This window comes from Myotis lucifugus, unplaced genomic scaffold, assembly GCF_000147115.1.
Source record: "Myotis lucifugus unplaced genomic scaffold, Myoluc2.0 scaffold_187, whole genome shotgun sequence".
Taxonomy (NCBI): Eukaryota; Metazoa; Chordata; class Mammalia; order Chiroptera; family Vespertilionidae; genus Myotis; species Myotis lucifugus.
This window is the reverse complement of record NW_005871235.1, coordinates 1655380-1670431: the sequence shown is the minus strand read 5'-3', so window position 1 is coordinate 1670431 and position 15052 is coordinate 1655380. Positions and strand designations below refer to the sequence as shown.

General features: G+C 32.6%; 1 protein-coding gene across 1 annotated transcript in view; it reads left to right on the top strand.

Moving 5' to 3' along the window:
- EYS (eyes shut homolog (Drosophila)) overlaps positions 1 to 15052 on the top strand; it is a 1189235-nt gene that overhangs the window by 99210 nt on the left and 1074973 nt on the right. Inside the window, 2 exon segments of the mRNA XM_006096829.1 lie at positions 719 to 864; positions 6180 to 6334. Coding sequence (XP_006096891.1) covers positions 719 to 864; positions 6180 to 6334 — 301 coding nt within the window.

Here is a 15052-nt window from a genome sequence, read left to right as displayed (position 1 = left end):
TCATTCCTTCCTGTGAGAAAATAAGGATGAGGTCCTGATTATTTTTCTATCACAAATGCTTTATTTTTTAAAATTTCTTTTGAAGTGGTTCCCTATACAACTATAGTATGTAAAATTATTTTTATAAATATTGTTTATAGTAACTACATCATTTTTCAGTTATTAATTGAAAACTCATTTGACATTTGATTAGTTTTTAATGGATTAGCCTGGATACTGTGTCTTATACTGATGCTCTGTATTTCAGGCTACATTTTTTAAAAACTTATCTTTATTATTGAAAGTATTACCCCCTTTTTGCACATTGAACCCCTCCAACCCATACCTGCTCTTCTCCCCCCTTGCAGGTCCTCACAGCACTGTTGTCTGTGTCCATGGGATGGATGGATATATATATTTCTTTGGTTAAGCTCTTCCCATCCCTCAACCCCATCCCATTACTCCTGGCTTTCCCTCTGAGATTCATCAGTCTGTTCCCTGCTTCTATGTCTCTATCTATTTTGTTCATCAGTTTATTTTATCTCAGGCTAATTTTAAAATGAGATCGTTGGGCCTTATATTTTAGGTATCTTTCATATTTAGTGCTCTATAGATATAGAACCTTATTTTGTGATCGATGTCATATTGATCTGATCAAGTAATTTGACAATTCTCTTTAGTACTTAAATGTGACTTCAAGTTTGGAGAAGTTATTTTCTTTTTTTTGTTTGTTTGAAAGTATCTGAAGGTGAAAAGTGTGAAGTGACTGTTGATACTTACTTCTTTCTCACTGAAAATTGCACTGACAATGCAGACTATGTGAACAAATCTGAAGACATTGATTATCCATGTTTGTTTCAATGTGAAAAAAATGGAGGTAAGGTAGCATTTCTCATATTTCTCTTTAATTCCTATTGGTCTGATTTGAAAAATGTTAGAAATGTTAAGTTTACAAACTTAAATTCCAAGATTTGCGCAGCTTAAATAGAACTTCATAAACAAATTTTCAACAATCTACTTGGAAATCTTTTTTTTCAAAATTTTTTAATGTTTATAATATAGAAGGGTAATGAAGAGTTTTAACAATCATTTTTTTCTAGTCTTTTTGTGTTTTATTTCTGTTATAATTTGCTGACTGATTAAAGCCTCTTAAACACAACTATGATTATGCCATCTTTTTGTTTAGAGATCATAAAGAACTATGATTGTGTTTTGGAATATACTTAAGTCTCTGGAAAATTTCTAATCTCTGTGCAATTTTACCACTAACAATTATGGGGCCCAGTACAAGAATGCCAAAAGTGGCCCTCTTTCCCGCCATCTTGCCTTCATCTTGTACAAATTAGGGCAATATTTTCAAACAAATAACAATAAGAAACAATGATTTTAGGATATTTATTTTAAGGAACATTTGTCAAAATGATTCAGAGGTTTTTAAAAAAGTTTAGAGTTAATAGAATATTTATAACCTCACTTATCTAGACACAACCTAATTTGGCTATTTTATAGAAAAAACATTTAATTTTATTTTTATATTTGGCATATTATTCATATTCAAAATTAATAAAAAGGTATAATCCTTTTATTAATAAATCCATTAACATTAAGCCAATTTTATAAAAAACACAGTTTACTTCAAAAGCAACCAACTAAAGGGGCATTACAAATAAAGAGAAACAGACTTCAAATTCCTCAGATGTTTTAATTTCACGTATACCCTCATTTTTTTTTATTTTCTTAAGTTACACACATATATATTAGGCTTAATATAGTTTTACATGTATGCATTTAGGCAATTAAAGGTATATGACTATGCTATAGATGACTAAAGTTTTTATCTTTAGGATATACTGTACTTTATTAGCATATTAAGGAACATTATTAAAATTACTAATTAAATAACTGTATACTTTCTCTTAGGATAAAAACAAGCAAATCATATTTATTATCTTGTATACATAGTTCTATTTCTTTGTTTTCTTTTAAAATAACTACCGACTTTAACTACAGTAACTAACATTATTTTTTTAAGACTGAAGAGAAAACCTGAAGACAGCAATCAAATAATGTTTTAGCTATTTTATTTTTTCATGATCACACATTTTATCTAACTTTTACAACTTTTATGTTAATGAAAATAAACATAAATATGCCAACATAAATATACAGGGTGGGAAAAAGTAGGTATACAGTAGTTCATATGGAAAATAATACAATAATTAATAAATAATACAAAATTAACTGTGGGCTTCTGGTCAAGATGGAAGTGTAGGTAAACATGGTACGTAAATCCTCCAACAACCAAATGAAAAATACAACTAAACTTTAGAACACCATTGAAAAACTGCCTAGGGAGTTAAAGAAGCCACATGGAGACTGGTAGGAGGGGCGGATATGCTAAACAGCTGATCTGACACCCACTTGTGGCAGTTTATAATTGCAAGGAATGTCTTGGCTGAATTCCCCACTGAGAAGCAAGTGTTCCTAGCCCTACACCAAGGCCCCCCAGCCCAGGGTTCCAGTGCCAGGAAGAAAAGTCCCCATAACTTTGGGCTGTCAAAACCAGAGGGTATTGTAGCTGAGGGAGACAGGACGGATGCTGGAGTCCCAGGCAGTTCCTCTTAAAGGGCCCACACATGGACTTACTGGGACTCACCTCTTCTGAGCTTCAGTGATTTGGCAGCAACTTGAAAGGAGCCAGAGACATACAGACAGCAAAAAAATTGTCTGGCATCAGGGCAAAGCTGAAAGGGGGAGCAGCTTTCTGCCAGATAAAAGTGCTGGCAGAAGCCATTATTCCTTTGTTGAGCTTTCCCCTTCCACAGAACTGACAGAAGGGTGCCATATTTGAGTGTCCATCAAGTGGTTCATACTGTTCACCCCACCCTGGTAATTCTCTGAAACTTGAAAGCTAATTCAAGCCATTTTCAGTGGCTTTTCTATACAAGTGTCTCTCTTGCCTCATGCTTTGGGCTTTCCTAAAATCTCTCAAATGATCAGCATCTGGCCTCTACATACCCTATACCTATCCAATCACTGGGTTTTACACCTGAATCTAATATGATATTGTATGTCAACTGTAATTGACAAATAAAACATGATTTAAAAATTTTAAAAAAGAATTACAATTTGGCAGTTATAAAATAGTCACTGGTATGTAAATTACAACATAGGGGACATAGTCAATAATATTGTAGTAACTATGTACGGTGTCAAGGGGTACTAGAATAATGAAAGAGATCACTTTTTTTTATTTTTTTTAATTACAATGGTAGTGACCATTGGTAATGCTTATCTGCAAATATACAAGTCCTTTGGTTGATCTCTTACCCCCGCCCCCTTCCCTCTGAGGTTTGACTGTCAGTTCGATGCTTCTCTGTCTCTGGATCTATTTTTGTTTATCGCTTTATGTTGTTCAATATATTCCACAAATGAGTGAGATCATGTGGTATTTCTCTAAAGGTCTAACCACTGTTCTCTATGCCTGCAACTGACATAATATTGAATGCAAGCTGTAATTTCAAAATATTAAAACTTGATTTTTTTCAATTAAAATAAAAACTAAAAGAAAAAAATAAACTTTGTTCCTCATACTCAGAACTATAAATCTACTTTCACACATACTGTACATCAATTAATTATATAGGATGGCCCAAAAAATGTATACACAGACTTTGAATAATTATAATGATTAATAAAATACATTTCATTTTTTAAATTGAGCTATCAGTTGTAAAAGTGTCTACTACATATTTTTATTTCCTGATTTGCATTCAATAGGAAATAGGGTTAATTTTAAATTATATTTAGAGATTAATATTTGTATATTTTTCTTAATTTCTCAGGTATTAAATGTTAATTTATTAATTCATTTTAATATCAGTGTAAAATATTGATATTGTCCAAGGATTTGGAAGTTGCAATTTACACCATCATGTTAAGTCCTTATGATTTGTAGTATTATCAGCAAAACTTTCTAGTACATCCGTGTAGGTGAATCAACAAAAAATTACAAGATTAAAACCTTTTAAATTATATAAATTATTAAAATGTCAATTATTCCAATTTTATATTTTTAAAATTATTAACAATCTGATGAAACTATGATAGAATAGTTCTTCCAAGGTTTATAATCATTCCCATTTGCCTAAAAAGTCATTTATTTATTGGGAAAGTCCATAAACTCTCTTAAATATAAATAAATGTCTATGTTCATATTTTTTAAATCAAGACGTTCAAGTTTATGCCAAAACTCTAAGAGCCTAATTTTCTATTCATATAAAAGACTAAATACCTTACCCATTCACATTTACTGCTTTGCTAAATTTTTGGCAAAGACAAAACACATAATTTAAGCACAGTTTATCATTTTCCTTTTCCTTGTATTTTTGACTATTTGATCAATGGTCCTACAATATACATATAATGACAGAAAAATAATTATGATCAATAAATATTATAATTTTTCAAAAAAAGCAAAAATAAAGAAGTGAAGGGGAGCTAAATTCAGGCTGATGTAAAATCATGATTGTTAAAAGTTAATTATCTCCTAGCTGCAAAGAGTAGTAGAGGCTTAAGTACAGAAAAACTTATTTTTACAAAAACAAGTTGTTAATATGGACAGTTTAAACAATAATTTACACCCTTGACAATTCCACAGAGCCATGTAATTAAAAAGCTAGTGCTTATTAATCCTCAAAGTGTAAAAATGAACTGGGGGGTTTTTATACGTCAAACACTATTATACATCAAATCTCCTTATGAGAATAGAGATTTTCTTTTTGTTTTAATGCATCTGTCAAATGAGCAATTTTGTCAAAACTTCTACAGAGTGGCCACTGCAATTATAGATTGTCCTTGGGGGAATTATAGCAATTAGAAAGGTATGTACATGAGTTACAACATGAAGGAAGGAATGCATGATGTCCAAGACTGAAAGGACCCCATGAAAATATATGGAGGTGCTTGTGTAATGTCATGTCTTATGAAATGCCAAAGAGTAGTCAATCTCAACTGAGGACCTGACAAAATCGTGTAAAAAGATTTTGAAAAGGTGGCGTAAGGAAAATTTTGTCCTAGAAATGCAGACTCGTGTGACCATATAAATTCACTGTTCATTAAATTAGCTAGATGATGAAGTTGTAAGATCTATGTCTATCTCTCTAGATTAAACTGGATCCTATAATCAAACATTTTCTAAAATGTTTTCTTATTCTTAGGAGACAAACTAAACTTAACATTTGGGAATCTGATGAAAAGGAATTGGAGTTCAGATCTGAAACTGTCCCTATGTCACTGTCTGTTGGAGAGAAGAATCTTCATTGGTCTCACAGCAGGGTGCTGTTTGTAATCTAAGGTCCTCAAATTTGGTAGTGAGGGCATCTTAACTGGCTCTTTACAGAACTGTGTGTTTGTTCATGGTTGCCCCTTCAAAAGACTACCGGACAATTCCTTTGACCAAGAAAAGTAATTCTCTCAGATTTATGCAGTAAGGAAAAACAACACCTTATAGAATCTTATAAGTGTTTCAGAAGGAAGAAGTTATCAGAAGATATTTATGTTTCAGAGCCTTGGTTGTCAGCTGATAGGGCTTTACTTGAAATGATCAGTAAGAATTTATATATATAGCTTTGTATGGTGGGCACAATGTGATGCTAATCTTAAAGTGAGTTTGATGAGTAAATTGTTAGTCTTGGTAAGTAACTTATTTTAGTTAATTCACAATTTTACCTTTTAGGAGCAAGTATTTCATGGAGCAAAGAGTAAGTCATTTTTGCTGTTTTTGTTATTTTAGGTTCATTTCAGTTTTCATCATCAAAGACTGAAGTCCCAAAAGTATTATTTCACTTATTTTGTTAAAAAGCAAACAACAACAACAAAACCCCCTTTATACTGTAGAAAGGTTTTCTAAAAGTATTTCCTACTACTGATTTGTTGTGGGGAACAGTTAGAAATGTTCATGCATAAGCAGGATGAATTGGTGTCTACTGGTCAGCTTTTCTTTTTTCTTTTCTTTTCTTTTCTCTTTTTTTTTTTGTTAATCCTCACCTGAGGATATTTTTTCCCACTGACATTTAGAGAAAGTGGAAGGGAGAGGGAGGGAGTGAGAGTGACAGCAGGCATAAGTGCAAGAGAGAGAGAGTGACAGAGAGACAGAGACACCAAGACATTTAAAATATTCTATTTCTTATTTTTTATAGATGTGTGCAAATGGATGCATTTGTTTGACTGAGAAGGAAATAAGGGATATTTTTATCTATTTATTCCCAGAAGTCCTGGGAAAATGTATCTGGAAAATACAAGAAAGTCAGTGTCAACTTGAAGCAATTTATGAAGATGAATTTAATATATCTAGGTATTTATACATTATATTATGTATAATAATATGAGCACATATATAGGAAAAAGAATATAGACATATAGAAATACATTTTCTATATTACACTAGAATTAAAGTTAGTATCTGTGGTAAATAAAATCTGGAATAGATTCTCATATATTAAGATGTATATGGTTAATACCAGAGCAACTACCAAGAAAAGCCTATATAATAAAGAGGTAGTATGCAAATTGACCCTCACTCCATCACACCATCACAAGATGGCTGTACCCACAGTGGAGGCAGGGTTCCTGTAACACAAGATGGCTGTGCCCACAGCAGAGGTGGGGTTCCCATGATGAGCCATAAGGAGTGATCAGCAGGGACCTGAGGCTGTGTGGCACTGGGCTGGGGTGGGGGACCTGAGGCTGCACCCCACACCTGGCAGGGCTTGACGGAGGTGGGGCCGGCCAAGTCTGGGTCTCGTGCGATTTTGAGGTGCACGTGGGTTGGCGGGGACTACATTTTACTAATTTTCTTTCATCTCTGACACTTATATTATAGAGAAAGGGCAAATAGCAATATTAAAACATTTCCTCTAATTAATTCCCTTTTAATGTGCATGAATTTCATGCACTGGGCCACTAGTAACAAATAAAACAGCAAAAAAAGCATTAAAATTTTGACCTGGAACTATATACTTAATATAAAAGGAGGTATTATCAGAAGCATAAAGGTATTAAAAAGACATGAGACATAAGAAAAACAAATAGGAAAATGGCAGACATAAACCCAACTATATAAATAATAACATTAAAATATTAAAATCAAATGGATTCAAAATTCAAGCAAAAGGCAGAGATTTTCAGCCTAGATAATTTCTGGACATACCCAAGTATATGCCATCTATAGGAGACACATTCTCTACATTTAAATGTACATTTAGCTTAAAAGTAACAGATTGGGAAAATATATATCATTCAAATAGCAACCATTGAAAGCAGGAGTATCTATATTAATATCAAATGAAATAGACTTTAAAAGAAAAAAAATGGTTACTAGAGAAAACCAACCACATTATATAATGAGAAACGATCTAATCCATCAGAAGATGTGTCAATTATAAGCATATGTGCCAAACAACTGACACCCAAAATAGATAAAACAAAAACTTATTAAATAAAACAATGACAGTACTATAATAATGTTAAATTTAACAACTTTTTTGAATGAAGAAAACTAACAATAACAACATAATAATGTTAACAATGAGTTGATAATGTATAGACCTTTTACTATTGAAATATACTTTCTATGAGTGCAGCTTAAAATACATAATGTAAATGAAGTATTTTACAACGGTTTGAGTATTTACCACAGTTTTGCCCTAAAAGGGACAAAAACATTTCTGAAAATTTTGCATAAACTTAATGAAAGTGGGCCAGTGGGTCCCCTAGCTATGTTTTCAATCAGGAAAGGGTAGTTTTGTGATAAGTATTGGATTTAAATTTCTCAACACTAGACTGAAGTTTTTGTGTATCCAACCCATATATGAAGCTTTCAATCTATGCTCAAGTCACCAATCCCTACTTGCTACCAGAAATAGCATAACAAAATGAAACCCACTCATTCACACATTTCTTAAACCTTTATTCAATACTTTCTAATTGGAAAATGTTTGGAAATAAGATCTGATTCTTATCCCCTTGTAATGTATCATCCATAGGTAAATCAGAATACATCTCATAGCTATTTATGTAGAAAGCAATTATATTTTTAACTTCTAAAATAACTATTATTTTTACTTTGTAAACCTACAAGTAGTTTGTGTTATAGCAATTTTATGACTGACTTTCTGGAAACTTTCAAATAAACTGGTTTCTTTTAAGGGCTATTTTAGGAGCTTACATTTTCCATGTAATGCTAAATATGACCAAAACACTATTTTTCATTTATAAGCAATAGTTCTGTTTTGAAGTGTAAAATCTGAAGTCCACGATAAAATCAAGTATAGTTTCAAACCTATTTCTATAGCGTCTGGAGGCTTGAATAAATACAACTGTATGTGAATTTGCCACAAATCTATTTTGTTCAGAGTTTTCTTAAATTACTTCTGAACCAGGAACTCTAATAATTATTAATTTCTAAGACTATTATAATTTTTGCCATAATATCAGTGACTTTTTTTTATTACATTGAATTTTGAATGTACCATGAAAATTTTCCTGCCTCCCAGGCAAAAGTTTTTGTGTTACATTTTACTTTGAAACATATTTAAAAAGGAGTAAACTGGACTGCATATATATGATGTATGTGTGCTTGTTTTTGAACAGTCTTGATATATTAAGCCACATTTTCTCTAGTGGCTAGAAATTTTTTTCTGTTGCATGTACATGTGTTGATATATTATTTTTCATCTTTATTTTGCCATGGAAAAATGAAATAACCTTGCTTCCTTAAGTTTTATAGTAAAATGATATAGAGGTGATTATTTATTTAAGCAATTCTAAAGTAAATATTGTAATGTCCATATACATCCTGAAAATTAATTGTAGTATACCTCATTAAAAGAAGTAGTTTTGTGTAATTAAATGTCAATAATAGTGAGTTGAAATTTAGCTAATGTATATAAAATTATACGTCATGTTATCATTTTTTTCTTTCATCTGAAAACCAATATATGTGCTATGCACATAAAGTGAAAGTTTGACTATATTATAGTTTCTGGCTCTATGACTTTATGCTTTAGATTCATATGTCAAACAAAAATTGTGTGCATGTGATTAATATGATTTTGTGTACCTGGGCCAGATTTTTATTTTACTTGATAATAGCTAAATAGGTTTTTATAGGTCTAACCTTTTTCATTGCTTTTCACATTTTCTTCTAAGACATGAAATGTCATGAAGCTGTTTGTTCAGAACCTTTAAGATGACCTTTCTCTGGAGCATAGCTCAATTATGAAATAAACTTGGTGATTATATAGTCAAACAATATTAATGGAGCATCTACTGTATATAAGGCATATAGATTATAATCTTGATATTTAGGCTAACAAATAGAGTAATATATTTAACTTCTTCTATCCCAAGAATATATTTCCATTAAATGATAAAAAAATTAACTTTCAATATTTAAAATGAGACCATATTTTAAACTTAGACTTTCACCTAATATATTTCTGTTATGTCTTTTCAATTATACCATTCACTTAATTCAAATTTAAGTACAATTCTAGTTGATTTATTTATTTAAGTCTTTTAGTGCAATTTATTTTCTCAAAGTTAAAGTTCTTGGAATTTATAAAAATATTTGGAACATTTTAATAATATATGTGGACCACTATGATTTTCTTGACTTTTTATTTTTTTAACAAAATTGATGTACTTGTCACTGAATTGCTTTCAATTTAATAGTAATGTATCTTAAGCCAGTCAGAGAAAGATAAATATCACATGATCTCCCTCATATGTGGGATATAATGATCAGTATACTTTGATGAACAAGAATAGATCCAGAGACAAATGGCAGGGGAAGGAGGGGGTTAGAGAGCAACCAAAGGACTTGTAAGCATGCATATTAGCATAACTAATGGACACAGACACTGGGGCGGTAGGGGCTTGCCCAGGGTGGGAATGGAGGGGGTTGGGGAGGGGGCAGTCAAGCAGAGAAAAAGGAGATATATGTAAAATTTTACACAATTAAAAAAAGAAAATAATAGTAATTTATTTTAGCACTGGGCATCATATGCAGGCATATCAGTATTTATATGAATATTATTAATTATGATGAAAAATACTTGTCATATTAGTACATAATGGGTAAAACGTGGTGAGTGCTTTAATAAACTGGATAAACTTATTTTAGCTCAATGGTTTTCAAAGGGATGGCTTTGCATTTTGGGGAAAATTTGAAAATTATTAGGGTCATTCCAATCAGTGGAACTGACTGAAACAGCTGGCCTTTAGCAGGCGGGAGGTAGAGGATGAATGCTATAAATCCTTCATTGCACAGGATACTTCCATGATTAAAAAATTACAAGGTTTAAATGATTCCAAAAGTTCCAATATATGTTAATATGATTATAAAGCCTTTTTATAAATATCTGAGCCAATAACTTCATTTTATGTACTTACACAAATATTTTTACAAAAATGTAATAATCATTGGATTAATCAGAAAGAAAATGTTCATGTTAATCAAGAAAATATTATATTTTATTCAGAAATTTATTAGAAATTGGTAACCATATTGGAAAATCATATCATCCTACTTGAATTTGGAATAACTAACTACTGTCATCAGTCTCCATTATTCTGTGTATGGATGCAAAGAAGTAAGCACATCAATATATCTTCGAGTTAAGTAATTTCTGCAAAGGATGTATTTTTATACATAACTACATTCAATAACAATTTAGTGTCCTTTTATATGTTCTCATATTAGAGTTAGGTCATTATCTTGATTTTTAAAATATTAGGTGTGGAGCTGAAACCGGTTTGGCTCAGTGGATAGAGCGTCGGCCTGTGGACTGAAAGGTCCCAGGTTCGATTCCGGTCAAGGGAATGTACCTGGGTTGTGGGCACATCCCCAGTAGGAGATGTACAGGAGGCAGCTGATCGATGTTTCTCTCTCATCGATGTTTCTACTAACTCTCTGTCTCTCTCCCTTCCTCTCTGTAAAAAAATCAATAAAATATATTTTAAAAAATATTAGGTGTGAAGATAGGTTATACTTATAAATTATTTTAAAAATATTTTATTGATTTATAGAGAGAGAGGAAGGGAGAGGAGAGGAGAGGAGAGGAGAGGGGAGGAGAAGGGAGGAGAGGAGAGGAGAGGAGAGGAGAGGAGAGGAGAGGAGAGGAGAGGAGAGGAGAGGAGAGGAGAGGAGAGCAAAATATCAATGTGAGAGCAAAATATCAATGGGCTGCCCCATGCATGCCCCCTACTGGGGATTGAGCTTGCAACTGAAGCATGTGCCCTGACCAGGAACTGAACCTGAAATCTTTTGGTGCATGGGAGGATGCCCAACCACTGACCAATGTGGGCCAGGACATATATAAATTCAAATGTATGAATTAATGGGGGTGCCACAGAAAATAGAAATATATTATAAACAGAAAATACCTAATTTGCTGTAGAATATATATTTTTGAGAGATGTTAACAAATTGAATACTAAAAAATATGAGGGCTATATTTAAGTCAGAAATTAGAGATCTGATTTTCTCAGGCATGGTGATGTAAGCAAATTGATTTTCCATTCTGGGTCTGTTACTGATAACTGATATTGCCTGATATTTCCAATTGATCAGTAGACTTATGGGTTTAATTTTCTCAAATTTGTTATGGCCAAATGCAGATTCCTAGTTCTACTGCAATGTTTCTCCTGCTAAATCTTCCTTGTAGTAAAGGGTAGTACAGTCCTAAATTGCTAAGACCTGAAAAGAAGGAGACATTCTAAATTAATTTCTTCTATATCCTTTAATTAATCTATTAGTTAATAATGTAATTTTTTTCAAAATATATCTTGAAATGGCCACTGCGTACTATCTGCAAAAATCCTACTCTCTTGCCATGATCATATATTTCTATTGCTGCATTATTTCCTGGTTTGATTATTGTAGGAAGAATTAAATGATAGGCCTTCCTATTCTCACACAGGGTCTCTGTCCATTTAGAAAAGCTTTTTAAAAAATATATATATTTATGGAAAAAATAGCATTATGATTAAATTGGGATGGTTGAGGCACACAACTACATAATTATCTTACTAATATATGTAGGACACTTGTGTAATTTACTATCCCAACCCAAGTACTTTTAAATGAATGAACACTGCTAATAATTAAGATACAAAAAATGGTTAAACAATGCATGACAGGCAGACTTATATGCGGTGTGACAGTTGTTTTTACTTAGGGTTTTTTAAATTTATTTGTTTAGCTGGTTGTTTCGGTGACAGGGCAAGGGAGAGGTCATTGAAGGGAAGTAACTGCGTTTTGTCATTTTATTTCAGGTAAACATATGCACATTTGCTATGGCTGGTCACAGTCCTACTGCTTAGTAATGGATAAATTTAATTGTCTTCTGTGAAATAGATGTAGTACTAATAATTTTAAAGATGATAAAACTAGGGCACAGAGAAACTTACTTATGAATTAAGTTAGAAAAGAAGAATTAGAACTAAGGTTCCTTCTCCAAGGCCAGCGCTGTGAATATATGAAAGCATCAATTACACTGCCTGCCATTAACAATCTCAATGACCCTTGGCAAATTGCATTAAATGGCTAAGTTTTTCACAAATACAAGAAGAAAGGTTTGAACTAATTGAACTTTAACATTCTAGCTAGCTCCAAACACCTACCATCATATAAATTTAAGAATGTAATGACTGAGGTTCAGTAGGTTAATTTTCATTAATAATAACAAGCAAAGTGATTTGACATTGCTCTTCTCAACTCATTGACATGTTTATATAATTATCTTAAGTGCCCTTTGAATAGTTGGCAAAGGATACTTGAAAATCACTTCACTTTAGAACAAAGATTATCACCCAGGATTTAAGTTTTTTTCTCACCTTATGTTTTCTTTCTTTTTCTTAGGCTTTATCAGTGTGTATGTGCCATATACAAAGAAATAAATGTGGCTATATTATATAATATACAATCACGTTAAAATGACTTGTAATCCACATTACCTAAGGTGGTACCTAGAGTATGGAGTATATAGAGAATACCCAAGAATGTTTGTTCAATGTATTTAATAAATAATTGAGGTGCTGAAAAGATGCGTGTATTCAAAATGAAGAAAACACAGGTTAAAAACCAATGTCTAAGTCCAGAAAAATATTCCTCCTTTGTTGATAGCCAGTTTTGCTATCCCCATTAAACCTGCAAGTATTTCAAATAGATTTACATGAAATAGACTATCTTTCAAAATTATCTTAAAGAAAAGTACATCAAGATCTACTGGAAATATTGGCTAAGTTAAAATTACTATAGGAATTAATTTTGTGTTTGCTATAAATGCAGTCTTGTCAGGATTTTCAAATTCATTGAAACTGATACTTTAAAAAAATGAATCTATGGATTCATTCATGTACTCAAGGACAGAGATATTTCAAAATTCAAAGTAATCTAGCTCTTTACAATGTTATACAAAAATATTTGGTTAGTGCCTTTCATTTGTACCTTAGATGAATAATTGCATTGAGTGAAAATTTTTGTTTGAATAATGTTATATATAATAGTATGCTCACACAGAATATATTATAATACTACTCTTTCCTCATCATCCTATCATGTCAGATAAGGTTTATTTCCTTTTAAGAATAGCCATGGCCAGTGTTGTTGACAGTGGTTAGAGCATGGAAAGGTCACAGGTTCCATCCCCAGTCTAGTGGAGGCCTGTGTGGGAGGCAACCAATTGATTCATATCCTATTCATGTTTCTCTCCTTCTTCTCCCTCCCCCCTTCCCTCCCTAACACTCTTTCTAAAAGTCAATGGAAAAATTTCCCCAGTGAGGATTAACAAAAGAAAAAAAAAGAATTCCCAGAATATTTGCATTTAATTCAACTGCAGGGATTATTACATTCTACTACTTATCACATGCCTCTTCCCCTCCTCCTTGCAAATTCTAAGTGTCTTTCTAGCACCTCATTTATTTATTCAATCATTATTCATTGAACACATTTTCTTGGGTCCTCTCTCTATGCTAGTCACTAGCATATACTTGCATATATGCTAGGAGAGATGCGTTAAATGTAAATAAGACAACAATTATCCCTGCCTTCCAAGCACTTACATTATAGGCTACTAAGGAACTGAGATATGCAAGCATTTGAAATAAAACTTATTAGCATTATGATAGGGTAAGAAGAGAGCACATCTTTTGAGGGAAAATCAGAGGTTTGTTTATCTCAATATCAAATCATTTAGGACTAGGTCAATGCCAGTCACATAGAAAATGCAAATGCATATTCATGGGCTGAATATAGGTGTGAATGAATAAATACTATCAATAACCTATTCTTAATTAAAAACCAATTTTTCTTAGGTATGAGACTAAATATTTCAAACTTATTTTGTGCAGGTCTCAGCCTATCGATAATGATGTTATTGACTAGGAATGCCTGGGAACTCACTATTTTGCTAGGAATGTCGGTGCCACTCACTTGGGCAGGTACTACTAGTTGGGAAAACCACAGACATTTCCCCTACCAAAGCCCATGTGGTAGCTGGACTGGCCCTTTTTATATGGCTGTAAGACGAATCTCAGTAACGACCATCAGGGACCTTGTGAAAATGAGTTTTATTACTACAAATCCTGAAGAATACAAGGCACGAGCAGGCCACATGGCAAGGTCACATCTTAGGTAAAGAGATAGAGAGCAGACCTGGGGTTCAGCCTGGCTTGGGGTCGAGGGTGGGGTGGGATGCATAAAGTTTCACAAGGTCACTCTTTTTGTGAATTTAAAAGGTAATAGCAGGAATTTAAATGCCTGAAGGGGAAAGCAGGGTCACACAAAAGGTCAATTATCTGGGTTACCTAGGACTTTCTATAAAGAGGAATTTCATGTGTTGGGCAGCCTGTTTTTTTATCTAGTTATGTAGCTGGCGATGTGTTTGTTAAAAACAATGCCATTGAAGTGGATGCCTTGGTGATCTAAAGCTTAACGTTAGGCACTATTGCCAAAGTGGAAATAAATAAAAACCTAATTGTCAGGCCCTCACTATAGCACTTCACTGCA